This window comes from Callorhinchus milii, unplaced genomic scaffold (assembly GCF_018977255.1).
Source record: "Callorhinchus milii isolate IMCB2004 unplaced genomic scaffold, IMCB_Cmil_1.0 Scaffold3, whole genome shotgun sequence".
NCBI lineage: Eukaryota > Metazoa > Chordata > Chondrichthyes > Chimaeriformes > Callorhinchidae > Callorhinchus > Callorhinchus milii.
In genome coordinates, this window is record NW_024704744.1 from 45965581 (window position 1) to 45982256 (window position 16676).

The following is a 16676-nucleotide window of genomic DNA, read 5'->3' on the forward strand; positions in this document are numbered from 1 at the left end:
CAGGATTAGAATTTTTAAGGGCAAATTCAGGAGAGATATCAGGATTTTTTTTATTAATACAATGACTGGACCAGGTTGCCAGGAAAAGTGGTAGAGGCCAGACTCGACTAATTTAAAAAGCAGTCTGATGCAGTGGGAGATGTGGGCCGATGGGCCTTCTTCATCCAGACCAAACTTGTAATCCTGTGATATTGCACGTAAGCCTTTTTGTTTATTATTGTCCAAATACAATCTGCTTCAATTGCACAATTCACTCTCTGATCTGATTGTATCTAGAATCCCCTCAACTGTGCTTCATCCTGCTATTGTACGCCTAGGACTGCAATATTCTCAGGGCATTATCACCGGATCCAATGCTCGATGCATAGCCTTACTACACGCTTTCAAACAGGTACAATGTACAGTGAATTTACATCCTCTGTAACACCATTGGTCTGGGACGCTTTGGGACCCTACCTTGCGTGAGGATTACTATATGAATGCAAGTTGTTGTTATTGTTGTCTTTATGATATAAACCGCAAACAATTTTATTTTGCCTGCGCAAGTGTTTTTCCTTTGATCTATCCCGATAGCTGAGTGAGATTGTAAAGTGAGCTCAAATAAATTGTGACATTTAAATTTGTGAGATTGGACACACAGGGCTCCTCTTTTGTTCCACCTCTGTTTGCTGAGGATTGGAACTTATTTTTCACCCAAAAGCAGATTTGCAAGCCATGATCAGATTCAATTCAGAGCTGCTTCTGCAAGCAAAAATCTGATTCGTAAACTTCAGAGACAAGCAGTCGTGCCTGCATTAGAATGGAGTTTCCACTTCACACACTATTTTATTGCCCCTCGGGGAGAATTCTGTGTTGCCAGTTATGCCCACATTATGCTGTGGCTCAGGATGGGAGGTGGGTTCAACCTTGATTGGGAAGATGTTGGTGAGAGGAAAAATCTTTGTGTCCCAGAGGTTGCTAAAAAAATAAATAATTTGCAATGATATAGAGCCTTTCCAGTGGGAGAACATCTCAAAGTGGATTACAAAGACTGAGTGGGAGTTCACACTGAAAGGGAGACAGGAGAGGAAGGTGTTGAAAGCACAGTCAATGGCACAGGATTTTAGTCAGGTTTTCAAAACCGAAGAGAGGGGATGAGGCAGAGACATTTGTGAAGAATTCCAGAGGGTGGGGGCAAAGTATCTGAAAGCTCATCAGCCAATGGTGGAGTGGGCACAGGGCATGAAGCAAGTCAGAGTTGGTGGGGAAACGTCAGTATCAGTAGAATTAGGTTGCAAGAGATCAGAGGTACAATAAGGCAAGGTAAAGAGGAGGATCTTAAAGATGATCCTCTAGAGGATAGGGAGGCAGTAGAGCCGGTTAAGATTGGGCGTGGTTTGTAGAGCCTGGTATGAAAGAATGTGGGTTATGGTGTTCTGGATGGTGGAGGTAGACAGGATGCTAGAAAAGTTAATCTGGAGTCTGGCAAAGGCTGTGTGGGTAGTGGCAGGTTCATTATAGTGCTTCAACAACTGAGATCAGCTAACTCAGCACATTGTACAGTGTCATATATCATAGTGTCCACTGGCAGTAGCTTTAAACACTAGACCAACAAGGGATCCCCAGTTTGTGGTGCTTTAAATTTTATTTATTCCAGCCTGTCACTAAGGTAACGCCAACCTTGAAACAATTATATTTAGAACACTAAGGATCTTAAAATGAATCTGGAGTGGTGGCAATTGGTGCTAGTGTCTAATAATGTTGCTTGTGGTATTCCTGCTGGCTAACCATAGTGTAATTTCCTTATTGATGGAATTTTTTAACTAACGTGTCCTGTTTCAGATTATTCGTGATTACACAACTGCTCCTAATGAAGAGTTGTCGAGAGACTTGGTCAACAAGCTGAAACCAGACATCAGGTATTGTTACATTTGTTTAAACTGTTTAAATTACCAGTACTGCAGGAATGAAATGTTAAACCGCTCGAAGATCTATCTCTTCAACCATGCTTTGGGCATCTTCCCTCCATCCAGGAGCTCAGTCTCCTAATCAGCTGTGTAAAACACTTAGAAATGTCCTTCCGACCTGAAAGGCGATGTATAAATCTAAGTTTTTTCGTTTTGCAAAGTGAACAGAGTGAATGGTTTCTTCTGCTAGTCATCTCTTAGCTTCCTGGAAGGTACTGGGTATGAATCCTGACAAGTAAGTTAAGTGATAGCTGGTCTCCAAGGAAATGCACCTGGCAAATCTAGGCAGGTATGTGATAATCCAATCCTGACTTGTAGGTGGAACTTTGTTTTTAACTCTAATGGGTAGGGCGATTTTGGAAAGTCAGGTATTTTGTTGCCATAGTTCAGAATTGGACAAGTCCAATACATTGCAATTTATACATACAGTGGTTTCTTCCTTCCCTGTTGGCTTAGTTGGGAAAAACAACCGCTTGGTAGGTGATGTACAGAAGGCTTGTGGATTATTTACCAGCACATATAAAAGAAAAAAAATTCCTGTGCTAGACTAGTCACAGAAATACTATCCCTGTTGTTAACTGCTCTCAGGTGGTGGCCCGGGTATCTCCTCTTGATACACTTTTTCTTTGTCTGTCTGCAGTTTTCTACATCAATGTCGCCCGCTCTCTGCAAGCATGGGAAACGCAATCAAGTTCATCAAGAAGGAGATCTCGAATATTTCCAGCAACACAAGGGAGGATGAGGTGAGTCTGTATTTTTCACACTTCATACTCACTCTTGAAAGATGGTGTTCTTGCTAGTGAAGTGCTGTATTGTCAGACGTGCCGTCCTTCACATGAGACGTTAAACGGGGGTCCCATCTACTTGTTCAGGTGGACATTAAGGTTCCTGTGGAACTATTCCAAAAGAGAGGGGAGTTTCTCCCAGTGTCCTGGCCGCAATTCCTCAGATAAAAAATCTATTTACTTCATGGCTATTTGTGGGACATTGCTGTGTGCAAATTGAGTGCCACGTTTGTCTGCAAAAATATAGTCAATCCACTTTACAGGTAAATCCTTTCATGGGCTTTGAGACGTCCTCCCAACACAAAGGTGCTCTGTCAAATACAAGGATTATTATATTATCGGTGAATTCGCGTAGAATTGGATTTGAGGTCGCAAATTTCTGATTTGTTAGACCTGTGCTGCTCCTTGGTGTCTTTCTCTGGAGCAGGGGTGGCCAACTCGTGGCCCGCGGGCCGCATTATGCAGGCATTCATACAATAATAACGTGTTGGCCATTCCTGCTCTCGAGTATCAGATAATTTGATATTTGGTTTATAACAGACTATTCTAATTGTACTGTTCTAAAACTGTATGCACTTGTGAGTCCCAGGTTATTGTGATGTTACATTTTGATGTAACGTTTGCTGGTTGATGTTCATACCAGGAGGTCAATGTTAAAGTGTTTACAAGTTGTCCAGTAAATCATATTTAGCTACATTGTTATGTTGATTCAGGTACTCTGACAGCACTAAGGCTAAACATGATCAGAATATGTGGTCGACTGTTTCTGTCGCTTGATGGCATATTTGGCATTTTGGATCAGTGTTTTTCTTTAAAAGCTTATTTTCATGATACTGGTTAGGAAAAGATTGATCTTGTGCCTATATTCTGATACCTTATCTACTGTTTCAGAAATTAGAGAAGAGAACAATCCGTACATTTGCAATGTACCGTTGTCTTTAAATTTACAAGATACAGAAAATTCTATGGGAATTGACTTTGTTTTCTGTGCAGCTTCACTTGAGTGGAAAAATAGATCCAATTATCATCAAATCTCAGTAACTTGTCACTCAGCACCTGCAAGCCACGTATAGTCTTCTGAAATCAACCTAAACATGATCATGATGCTACGTTCCTGAAAGATCTTTCACGTCAATTAGGGAGGTGTTGAGTGGAGAAAAGGGCTGCATTGTTTGAGGTGTCATCTCTCGGATGAGAAATTAAACCAATCTGCCTGTTCAGGTACATGTTAAAGATTCATGGCGCTATTCAAAAAGAGAAGGGATTTTCTCCTGGTGTCCTTGTCAATAATTCCCCAAATTAAATTGGTCATTCAGTTTATGGCTGCTTGCAGGGCATTGATGTGTGTAAATTGACTGCTGTGCTCGTCTATAAATACACAATCGCAGCTTCACAGAAAAGCTTTGAAGTGTTTTGAGGCATTCTTGACAATAGACCAAATAGACGAACTATATTGTCATTACCAAGGAACTGATTATATGTGCGCCTAAGAACAAAATACAATATCTTAAGTGCTAAATATATTAAATCTTCAATGAGGTCATCCTCATTGTGAAAGACATTATATCAAGTGCCAGAATTTTTAAATCTTTGTATATTAAGTAGGGCCAGGAACAGACCAGTTAGTCCGTTCCACCCTTATATTAGATCATGGCTGGTTTGCAATCAAATACCATTTCCCTGCTTTTTTATTATATCCCTTGATATACTTGCCCATCAAATATTCATCTACCTCCCTCTTAAATATTTTAATTGACCTAGTATCAGTACCCATTTGTGATGTGAATTCCACATTGTGTGGAAATTTTTTTTCTACTTTTAACTGGTTTAGCTCTAATTTCTCCAAAATAAATGACGATGTTTCTGTATTCTTTGTTTACGTTGGCACTTTTCTCACTTTCCTGAAAATTATTCTTTCTGCTAAGGAAAGGATAAATATCTAAAGGCATGTTTGTGGAGTATTTAGCCACTGAGGCTATAAGAGTTTGAGGTGTGAACAGTCTTCGGCCATTTTATACACATGAATTATCTGCTTTCTGTCTTGTGAAATAACACTCAGTATTGGGCTGCGAAATTGTTACTCATGACAATAGAAAGAGCTTTGAATCAGCCTTTGCTGTGTCTTATCTGTGAATGCTCAACACCAGCATGGATTGATACACGTGTAAAATTTGTTCCAGTGCTTAGGCCTAATATCCCTCATTTTCATAAATATAAAAATTATACCAAATAATCCAAACCTGTCCAATGTTGGTTCTATAAAGTCAAAATTGTCTTGAAATGCTTCACAGAATTCTTTTGTATAGCATTGAAGTGCAGTTACTTTGCATTTATAGGCAAATGCAGCAGCCGATTTGCGAACAACAATGTCTTACAAACAGTGGTGAAATGAATGACCAATTCTATGTGGAGGGTTATTAGCCAGGTTACATAGGAGAAACTTCCTTTATTTTTCGAGTCGTTTCATAGGATCTTTAGCGTACATCTGAAAAGACAGACTGGACATTGGTTTAAATGTTTCAACTAAAAGACAGAAGCTCCGACAATGCAACTGTCTTGTAACATTGCATTGAAGTGATAATCTACACTGTAATCTGAAAGTCTCCGACATGGGGATCGGATGCACAACCTTCTGTCCCAGAGGCGAAAGTGCGAAATGAGGCTGAGCTAGGCGGACAAAATTCACATCCCAGCAAAAGAATAAAGCTCTGTACATGGGCTGAGCTGATGCTTGATATCCCATTGTGCGATAAACTGGATTAATGCTGCACAGGTCAGAGGGGGAACAGCAACACAAATGTGAACGGTGATATTTGTGGGTCAGTGCACTGCCCGTTCAAGTGAATATTTCTTGCATTAGTAATGAATGAAGCACACAAATTAATGTTGTATTCAGTGCTGACAAAAGGAAATGGGCAGCAGTTGGGGGAGGGGGGGGCAATTGGGGTGTTAACCATCCTCTGATTATTTTTTGCACACTTTGCCAGCAGTAGCTTAAACAAGTTATTGATTCTCAGTTGTGTGCTAATTATTGTAACCTACATTCTCTTTATTAAACCGCTTTAGAATAAGTTAAGCTTAGAGCTTTCTTTGTAAACTTGAAAACCAGCGTTGTGCTGCGAATTGCCTGATTCCCTCACTCATCTCTGATAGTTTCATGGACTTATAAAATAAAACTGCACGTTTACTTATATACAGTACTCCATGTTAGCATTTTCCCCCAGGGGCAACATTTGCTCTGCTTTTGTGTTTATTTGACTGGAGAGGNAAAAAAACGTAGGATGTTTTAAAAGGCACAGTGAGCACAACATTCCCCTTCCTCCACCTTCCAGGCTGCTGGACCTGAATATGACATCCGGCTTGGATAAATTTAGGGATTGTGTAATGATTGGTTAATTGATCTGGTAAAGCAAGTGTGGAAGTCAATCTAGACCCATGAAGTCTAATTTTGTCAAGAATTGTGGTTTGCAAAAATGACACAATTCTTCCAGTAGAGCAGATAATAATAATAATAATAATAATAATCCTTGCATTTGATATAGTGCTTTTCACGTCGGGAGGACGTCCCAAAGCGCTTCACAGAAGACACTGTAAAGTGAATTGACTGTATATTTGTGGGCGAACGCGGCAGCCAATTGCGCACAGCAATGTCCCACAAACAGTCGTAGATTGAAAATGACCAATTTATTATTGTTTTTGGTTTTGGAGGGATTATTATTAGATGTGTGGAGTAAGGAAACTTGCCCAAGGTTTCGTTCTGCCTGGAATTGAACTCAGGTCTCTCGCTTGCAAAGCGAGTACTCTAACCACTGAGCCACAGGTCTCCACAGATGTGGCATTTAATGATAGTTGAAAGGATCTGCCTTAAGAACGCCCCAGTAAATTTGAGGAAGTCAGTTTGTGGGAATTTGCTCTCTGTTTTCATCTCTGCTCCTTTGTCCTGGCTAATGATATTATTAAGGCTTTTTTGGAGCTGCATTGCCTCTGTTTTCATTCTCATTTGCTCTCTGGATTGAACTGCTGGCTGCTACTGATCTCTGTGGTATTTCAGCCTCAGGTAATGAATATTAACATTTGTGATGTTCTGCTCTTTACCTCTTATCCGCCCATCTCCAGTGGTAACAGTGGCTTCAGCAGGAATCCTAAGTCCTCATGACCCCAAGATATTTATAGACTTCGCCAAAAATGTATCCTGTTGTTTCTCTGCTCCCTATGACAAGAGCAGGACCTACTCTGGGACTTGAGTCGCTCCTGCCTCCTTCCAGCATAAAAATATATATTTTAAAAATCCCTTTTTTTAAAAAAAAATCTGCAGTGTTCAAAGTGAGCTTGGACACCCCTGCAACAGGCTTGGACTATCTACTAATGGGGAATTATGCATCTGGTTGCCCTGTTCATACCTGTGTTAATGCATTTTAACGTAGTAAACATGGTGCTCAAACATGGAATTGCTTTGCTATTTATCTTCTCTTAGGCGAAAGCGAAGTTATTAAACAGCATCGATAAGTATGTGGATGAGAAGATTAGCCTGGCTGCTGAAGCTATATCAAAATCTGCCTCTGGGAAAATTAACGACGGTGACGTGATTCTGGTATATGGATGGTGAGTTATACTCTCGATGTGAGATATCTGACAAATTGTCTTCAAGAGATTAGGGAGGCTGGGATTGTTCTTAGAGCAATGAAGGGGAGATTTAATAGAAGTGGATTTGATAGCGCAAATAAGGAGAAGCTGTTTCACTGGTAGGTGGGTCGGTAACCAGAGGATATAGATTTAAGATAATTGGTAAAAGTATCAGAGGGGAATCGAGGAGAAAATTGTTAATGCAGCGAATCTGGAAAGCACTGCTTGAAAGGGTGGTGCAGATTCAGTAATAATTTTGAAAAGGGAATTGAATATGTACTTAAAAAGGAAAAAAAAAGATTGCAAGTCGATTGGGAAAGAGCGGGGGAGTGGGACTCAAAAGAGCCAGCACAGGCATGATGGGCCGAATGGCCTCCTGTGTTTCTATGATTCTATGATCCTGTTGTCATTTGTTTAAAAACACAAGGAAAGGCATTGGTTGCAGATTGAAACTGATCAGAGTTTAGATACTAATTCCAATAGTCATACCTGCTTAGAAACCTGTGAGTCTTCCAGAGCTCCGGAATATCGCCAGACTACGGCACTACCTCACCCCTCACGTTGCTGAAACTCTGGTCCACGCCTTTATCACCTCAAGGCTGGACTATGGGAACTCTCTCCTCGCCGGCCTTCCCGCCACCTCCCTCCACAAGCTGCAGGTCATTCAGAACTCTGCAGCTCGTGTACTGTCCTGCACCAGGCTTCGGGACCACATCACTCCCACCCTCGCTCACCTCCACTGGCTCCCCATCCCCCAGAGGATCAAATTCAAGATCCTCATCCTCACCTACAAGGCCATTCACGGCCTTGCTCCCTCCTACCTCTCCGACCTACTATCCCCCTACCTACCTGCCCGTACCCTCCGTTCCTCTGGCTCCGGTCTGCTCCACGTCCCCCGCCCCAACCGCCCTACCATCGGTGGCCGGGCCTTCAGCCTCTCAGGCCCCAGGCTCTGGAACTCTATCCCCCAGTGCCTTCGCCTTGCTTCCTCCCTTTCCTCCTTCAAGGCCGGTCTCAAGACCTTTCGCTTTGACCGTGCCTTCAGCTCCCCTCTCGACTCTCTACCCCCTCCTCGCTCCCTCCCTCCCCTCACCCTGACCATTTCCCCCTGCTCAGGTCCTGACCCAACTGTACAATGCCTTGGGATGTCCTCCCGACGTGAAAGGCACTCTATAAATGGAATCTTGTTGTTGTTGTTATGTACATTGTGGGTATACTGTATTTTATGTTTCAGATAAATTTTAAAATAACCTAGCCTGGTTTTTCTTTTGTCCCCTTCACTCTGAAACTCACCACCTGTGGTCAGCATGGCTTAGATCAGGGACGAAGTAGTAACTTCAGGCGAGAGTCGGTGTCGAGTCAACCAGTCCAGTAACCTCACAATTCCATTTATGTAGCTATCTCTACATCTAATAACCTTAAATCCTTTTAGTTAACAGGAACTTGTCTTGTTCCTTTTTAAAATTCTTTTAGTTTCCGACCAGAGAGAATTGTTGGTGTACAGAATCAAATCTGAATCCTGCACACTGTGCATTTCTGCTCCAACACTCAGCACAGTCACATTTTCATTGTTCTGCTTCGTAACTTGCTATAAGGGGTAACAATGGGAAGTCTGGGATTGACATCCTGCCAGTGTCCTCCGGAGGTTGGGGGAATGTGGAAAAGAGGAAACTAACCGATAAAATAAAAACTGAAAATGTTTTTTGTCAGATCCAAGCCAATTAGGTCTACTTAAAAACAAAATGACTGCATTCCTCCTTTCCATTGTATCTTTCAATGTTATTTGTACAAATAAAATGTACTTTTTGCAAGATTACAAAAATGACAACCTTGACACATCTCAGCAGTTCCTTCAAGAAAAATTGCATTTTCTCTTTTAACGTGGTCAACTTAATTTTTTGCTTGCTTGTTCATTCCTTCAGCTCATCTTTAGTCAATACCATTCTCTGTGATGCCCACAAGGGGAAAAGCTTCAGGGTTGTGGTTGTGGACAGCCGACCTAAACTGGAAGGAAGAGAGACGCTACGCAGATTAGTACGGGTTGGCATTCGCTGCACCTATGTGCTGATCACTGCCGTCTCCTACATTCTGCCTGAGGTGTGAATTTAAGATTTTTTCCTTTGCTTATTTGTTTATTCTTTTAGTAGAAAACTCTACTTACAGGAATCACTAGTAGGATTTTAAAATCAAATATCTGAAGTTCTCTTTACAACAACAACAAGATTACATTTGATAAGCGCCTTTCACATTGGGAGGACAGTGTACAGCATTTCAGACCCCAGCAGGGGTCAGTCAGGGAGAGGGGAGGGGAAGGGGGGTGGCCGATGGCATGGTCGAAGAGGAGGGTCTTGAGGCGGGACTTGAAGGAGGCTAAGGAGGGGGAGAAGCGGAGTGATTGGCGGATGGAGTTCCAGAGGTTGGGGGCAGAGTGGCTGAAGGCTCTCCCACCAGTGGTGAGGCAGATAGGTCGGGGGACGTGGAGCAGGCCAGAGCCGGCTGAGCGGAGGGAGCGGGCGGGTTGGTAGGGGGTTAGGAGGTCACAGAGGTAGGGTGGGGAGAGGCCACGGAGGGCTTTGTATGTGAGGGCCAGGATCTTGAACTGGATTCTCTGAAGGATAGGGAGCCAATGGAGTCGGGCGAAAATGGGGGAGATGGGGTCACGGAGTTTGGGTCGGCAGAGGACACGGGCTGCAGAGTTCTGGATTATCTGCAGCCTGTGGAGGGAGGAGTTCGGAAGGCCGACAAGCAGGGCGTTTGCATAGTCGAGCCTGGAGTTGATGAAGGCATGAACAAGAGTTTCAGCGGCCTGAAGGGTGAGGTAGTGGTGGAGTCGGGCGATATTACAGAAGTGAGGGAAGGTGGAGCGGGTCATGGCTTAGATGACGGGAAGAAAAGACGGTTGAGGGTCGAACAAGATACCTAGGTTCCTGACTGGTTTGGTGAATTGAAGTGTGCAACCATGGAGGTTGATGCTGCTAGAGCCTGAGGTGCTGAGGCAATCTGTCAGGACAGCAGTGGTCCTGGAGTTGAGGGTGGAGGCAGAAAGATAGAGTTGGGTGTCATCCGCATACATGTGGAAGTTGACCCCATGTCTGCAGATGATGTCACCAAGGGGGAGCATATAGATATTAAAGAGGAGAGGGCCAAGGACAGGGCCCTGGGGGACACCAGACGTGACAATGCAGGGGCTGGAGGAGAAACCGTTAGAGGCAACAAAGTGGAGACGGTGAGAGAGATAGGAATCGAACCAGGCATGGGCAGGTCCGTGAAGGTTAAGTGTAGAGGAAAGGTAGTGTAAGAGGATGGAGTGGTCGACAGTGTCGAATGCGGTAGAGAGGTCGAGGAGGACAAGGAGGCAGAGGTAGCCCGGATCAGATGTTCAGAATGTCATCAGTGACTTTGACCAGGGCTGTTTCCGTGCTGTGGGCAGTGCGGAAGCCGAATTGGAGGGGTTCAAAGAGGGAATGGCGAGAAAAATGAGCGGAATGACCACTCATTCCAGGACCTTGGAGAGGAATGGGAGATTAGAGATGGGGCTGTAGCTGGAGAGGAGGGATGGATCCAGAGAAGGTTTTTTCAAGATGGGGGTGGTGACAGCTGTTTTTAGGGGTGTGGGAACTGAACCGGTGGACAAGGAGAGGTTGATGACGTCGGACAGGAGAGGGTCCAGAAGGTGGAGCTGGGAGATGAGGAGAGAGGTGGGGATGGGATCGAGGGAGCAGGTGGTGGGTTTGAGTTTGCGGACAGTCGTGGTGAGGGAGGAGGGAGAGATAGGGTCGAAGGAGTATGGGGGGAATGGGTGGGGAGTGGGTTATAAGGGAGAGGTGATGTGGGGGTGGCTGTGGACGGGGCAGAGGTGGCTGAACGTATTAACCTCCTTTCAATGGCAAGCTCTGTGGTTTTACCTGGTTAGACTCAACACACACTCTGGGGTCCCCAAGCCTTGGCTCTTACCCACCTGCGCCTAATACTTTCTGGTATTAGGTATAAGCAGAATGCGTCCCTCTGGTTAGAGAGTACGCGTTTATTTCCAACAATCTATCTCTGGGACTTCCATGTGTAGGTGGGATGCATTGAATTCTCAGTTTGGTTTGGATACTCTTAAGCACGGTGATGGGTTTCTGCATGTGTCAGCTGACCAAAATTGCTCTATGTGGTTTTTATTTTAAATATGCGTGTTTGTTAAACGATTCCCTTTGGCCTTATCCAAATGTTGTTTGGGAGGGTCACTGAGCTGTTGAGGCTGGATTGTACCTTATCTTAGAATGGAGATAAAGCTGTTGGTTTGTTCTCCTTAATACAAGGCAAATGTTAGTTTTCAGGCCTCGTTTTTAGTATGGTTCACATAGACGTGACCAGTAACAGAGTAAATACCGCTTTCAGATATTTCAGCCTGATTTCAAAATACCTGTAACTACTTGGCTTAGCAAGGCTTAAAATTGCTTGCCCTCTAGGAAGGTATGGAAATGCAGATATTGTAACTAGATCATTTCCTTGAGCCCATACATTTTGTTTCATAATTCTGCTTTGAAGACCAGAGTAATGTATTAATTAATATTCACATGCTGTTGTGCATTTAAATTGTGCTTAAGATTAAGAGTAAGATGTGGAGATGAAAGACTAACATTTTCAACCATTGTACTTGTTGCATTACAATATCAAAGTTCCCATTACAACTGCAAACAATCTTGACACTAGCATCATTGCTAGCCCTATTGGGGTTGACAAATTATATATAAATTTAAAATATAGCGACATTCAAAGGACTAGCAGCAATTCTCACAATGCTCAACAAATGTCAAATGATAGTTCTAGGTAGAGCACAAAGCTTAAAATAGAGTTAATATCATGTGGTCCAAATAGGACATGTAGGTTTTGGTCTCTGCAAATTACAGGTCCTAATTGATGTGGAGGAAAAGATATAAAAAGGGGATTTTAATTTTTTTCTGCAAGAAGTTCAATGAACTCTCAAATAGTAAATTTGGACTTTGATGTGGTATCAGGTTGTTTCATAGTTTCCAATCAACTCCTCATTGTAATTTTCCACACAGGTTTCCAAAGTGTTCCTGGGAGCGCATGCTCTACTAGCCAACGGTTATGTGATGTCGCGTGTGGGGACGTCACAGATAGCATTGGTGGCCAAAGCGTATAACGTCCCAGTCCTGGTGTGTTGTGAAACGCACAAGTTTTGTGAAAGAGTTCAGACAGATTCATTTGTATTGAACGAATTGGGTAAGTTTGGATTTATTATCTTTTTAAATAATTGTACAATTGGATACATACCAATACCATTTACATTTGTATAGTGCCTTTCATGTCAGGAAGATGTCTCAAAGCTCTTTAACAGCTGGCTGGGCACACAAGTTGGATTTGGCGAGAGCTGAAAGGTGGGAGGGGTGGGGGAACAAGTTCATTCCTAATGTTGATGGGATGCGCCCGATAGATATTGCACTGACATGGTCTGCAGTTGTTTGGTATGATTTCCTGGAGTATTTGTGCAGTTATGTTTTTTGTATGCTGCAATTTGTGCTGTTTTTGACTAGAGCCTTGGGATAGCATGAAGTCTGCTTTGTGAAGTAGAATTGGTGCTTTTGACACTCAAACTCTTATTGTAAATTTGTAAATGTATCAATCAAAGCCCTTCTACTTTGTTGCTCGTATTCTTGCAGATTATAATTTTTTTGTTTTCTAGTGTTGTCTTAGTGAACTGTGGGGATGTGCAAGATGACTAGCCCCACAAAACCTGGGACTGATGGGAGGCACACAACCTGTGCCCCCCAGGGAAGAGTGTCCCACAGTTTGATTTGGTTTACAGCATCTTCAGAAGCACCTGCATTAGGTCTTGCTGGCTCGCTGAGATAGCTCACCAAACTCTCTTTTAGTGCTTGTGTTCAAATCCAGCCCTCTTTTGAGATTGAGGATAGGACAAATTGTTGAGACAAAATAGAGGAAGTGTCACTTTGCATCTGACACTAAGTAGAAAATATGTTCAGCTAGCCAACACTTGATTCTCTCACTGATGAGCATAAAAGATTCCTCAAAACCAAAAGTACCCTGGTTTACAGCTGCACCTGCATATTTGCAATCTAATTTAAATTATGTTACAAAGAATGGGTGTTTGTTTCCATTGTGTTCTATTCCATTAACGACTTATGCTCAACTTTGCATTTATTAGTAGTGACAGAATCATGGTTTACAATTTATCAATTACAGATGACCCCGATGACCTATTGGTAACCCGGAAAGGAATTAACCACCTGGAGAATTGGCAAACGGATTCCAACCTTCATCTTCTCAACCTGGTCTACGATGTGACGCCACCTGACTTTGTTGACTTAGTAATCACAGACTTGGGCATGATTCCCTGTACCTCTGTACCTGTCGTACTGCGAGTCAAGAATGTGGAGCAGTAAAGGGCTGCTGGATCTCTTCGGGCACATGGTGGCTTTGCAATGTATTCAGCTTTGCTCTGGCATGTAATAATAATAAAAAAAAACTTTGTTTCATTCCATCTGTCCTTCAGCGGAAAGATGTGAAGAAGACTAATCTGTTTCCAAATTGCAGAACATTCATTGATATTGAGATGGTGGTGGAGACAAAACACTAACCTTCCTGTAGGTGCTCACAAAAATGTTGCTAAAGTCCTTGATGGAGTGAAATGATGAATTTTATATGCAAAATAATCTGTAAAGAAAATGATTCTTTAGCAGAGAAGTCTATAATAATATAATAATCCTTACGTTTGATAAAGCGCCTTGTCACGTCTTCGTGGTCTCAAAGCGCTTCACAGAATATACTATAAAGTTAATTTACTGTAAATTTTGTAGGGGAAACCCGGCAGCCAATTGCGCACAGCAGTGTCCCACAAACACTCGTGGATTGAGTGACCAAATTATTATTTTTTTGAAGGGATTATTCAAGGAAATTTTTTTAAGCCTATTCCAGTCACGTAGATATGCACCAAAAAAATAGATCCTTGCAGCTGCAGATGGCAACACAGTGTTTATTTCTGCAAGGAGTACTTGATCTTAGAATGTGATAGCTCGCATTCTTAAGGATCTAGATAAATAGAGTGGTGGTGAACGCCCGAAGCATTAATTTAGTTGGATCACCAAAATGAATTTTAACTGAAGCTTTGTGCCGAAGAGACATCAAATTCTGAAGAGCAATGAGAGACAGTGACTCCTTGTCAATGACATGTGTACAGTTATGTTAGGTGTGTGTGTGTGGCAGACTGCAGGAGGACAGACGGGCTGGTGAAATGGGCAGACACGTGGCAGATGGAATTTAAAATAAAGAAGTGTGAAGTGATGCATTTTAGGAAGAGGAATGAGAAAAGGCAATGTATAAGATGCTGGAGAGGTGCCGGGGGACTGCAGAAAGGCAGATGTTACTCCTATTTTTAACAAAGATAACAAGTAACCCAGGAAACTACAGACCAGTAGGTTTGATGTCCATTGTGGGTACAGTTAAGGAGACTTATTAAGGATAAAATCATGGAGCATCTGGACAGAAATAAAATCGGAAATGATAGCCAATATGGGTTCATTCAGGGAAGGTCTTACCAATCTAATTTACTGGTTTTCTTTGACAGTGTGATAAGACAGCTTGATAAGGATAAAGCTGTGGATGTTGTATATCTGGATTTCAGTAAGACCTTTGATACAGTTCCTCTTGAGCGGCTGGTATTGAAAGTAAAGCAAGCGGGAATCAGTGCAGGTATACTACAACGGATACACAATTGGTGACCGCAAGAACCCAGAGGCTGGTAGTACAGAGAATGTCATCAGACTGGAAAAATGTTACCAGTGGAGTTCCCCAAGGGTCTGTTTTGGGACCTCTTTTTAATATTTTTATAAATGATCTGGAACTAGGAGTTGCAAGCACAGTGGCTCCGTTTGTAGATGACACCAAGCTAATGAAGGTGGCAGATTGCAAAGCTGAACAAGATAGGTTACAGAGCGATATGAACATATTTGGGAATTGGGCAGATCGGTGTCAGATGAAATTTAATGTGGAGAAATGTAAAGTGCTTCACATGGGGACAAAATATCCTGGAAGGGACTATTATTTCAATGAAAAGAAAATAATATGTATGGAAAATGAAAAGGACCTTGGGGTCCTGATTGACAATAAATTGAAGCTCTCCCAACAATACTCTGTGGCAGTGAGTAAAGCAAACCAGATGTTGGGATGTATCAAGAGCAAACCAAAATACTGCCACTGTATAAATCATTGGTAAGATCATACTTACAGTACTGTGTACAGTTGTGGTTGCCGCAGTACAAAAAGGATATTGGAGAAATTGAGAAGGTGCAGAGGGCAACCAAAATGATTGAGGGAATGGAAGGACTGGATTATGAGGAGTGACTAATTAAATTAAACATGTTCACCTTGGTAAAGAGAATGACGACATGATTGCGGTCATTAAGATTCTAAAGGGGCAAGGCAAAATAGATCATGACAGGGTGTTTCAACTTGTCCAGAATCATAAATCCAGAGGTCACGGCCTGCGATTGAAGGGGGTAAATTGAGAACAACTCTACACAAACAGTATTTCACTGAGCGAATAGTGTCCGAGGGAGATGGTTGAAGCAGCAGGTGTTGATTCTTTCGAACACAGATTAGATGGTTTTCTTTCAGGGAATAACATTATGGGAACTAGTACATAGGTAGTTTGGGACACATGTGCATGCGACCGCCAGGAAGGTGGAAGGCGAACTAGATGGACCTTGGTCTTTTTTCGTCTAGCATTTCTTATGTTAAGATAAATGGTACAATTGTAAAGTGGGTGCAGGAACAGAGAGACCTGGGGGTTTATATCCACAAATCTTTGAAGATGGCAGGACAAGTTGACAAATCTGTAAGAAAGCATATGGTATCCTTGGCTTCATAAATAGAGGCATAGGGTATAAGAGCAAGGAAGTTATGTTGAACCTTTACATATCGCCGGTTAGGCCTCAGCTGGAATATTGTGTCCAATTCTGGGCACCACACTTTAGGAAGCATGTCAGGGCCTTGTAGAGTGTGTAGAGATTTTCAAGAATGATATCAGAAATTAGCGACTACAATTATATGGAGAGGCTGAGATTATTATCCTTAGAGAAGGTTGAGGGGAGATTTTTAATTGGAAGTTCAAAATCCTGTGGGGTTTTGATAGAGTAGATAGGGAGAAACTGTTTCCTCTGGCAGGTGGGTGGGTTACCAGAGGACACAGATTTAAGATAATTGACAAAAGAACCTGAGGGGAGATGAGGAGACATTTTTTCTTTTCCCAGACAGTTGTTACGGTCTGGAATGCATTGCCTGAAAGGTTGTTGGA

The 16676-nt window shown here is 42.5% G+C and overlaps 1 protein-coding gene across 2 annotated transcripts in view; it reads left to right on the plus strand.

The window, feature by feature from the left end:
• Nucleotides 1-13863, plus strand: part of eif2b4 (eukaryotic translation initiation factor 2B, subunit 4 delta) — a 40698-nt gene extending 26835 nt beyond the window's left edge. For both annotated transcript variants that reach the window (XM_007892978.2, XM_007892979.2), the window contains exons 7-13: nt 277-391; nt 1822-1898; nt 2587-2689; nt 7206-7333; nt 9277-9451; nt 12406-12586; nt 13568-13863. In XM_007892978.2, coding sequence (XP_007891169.1) covers nt 277-391; nt 1822-1898; nt 2587-2689; nt 7206-7333; nt 9277-9451; nt 12406-12586; nt 13568-13767 — 979 coding nt within the window. In that variant the 3' untranslated portion in view covers nt 13768-13863. The remainder of the gene's footprint in view (nt 1-276; nt 392-1821; nt 1899-2586; nt 2690-7205; nt 7334-9276; nt 9452-12405; nt 12587-13567) is intronic.
• Nucleotides 13864-16676: the final 2813 nt, after the last annotated feature.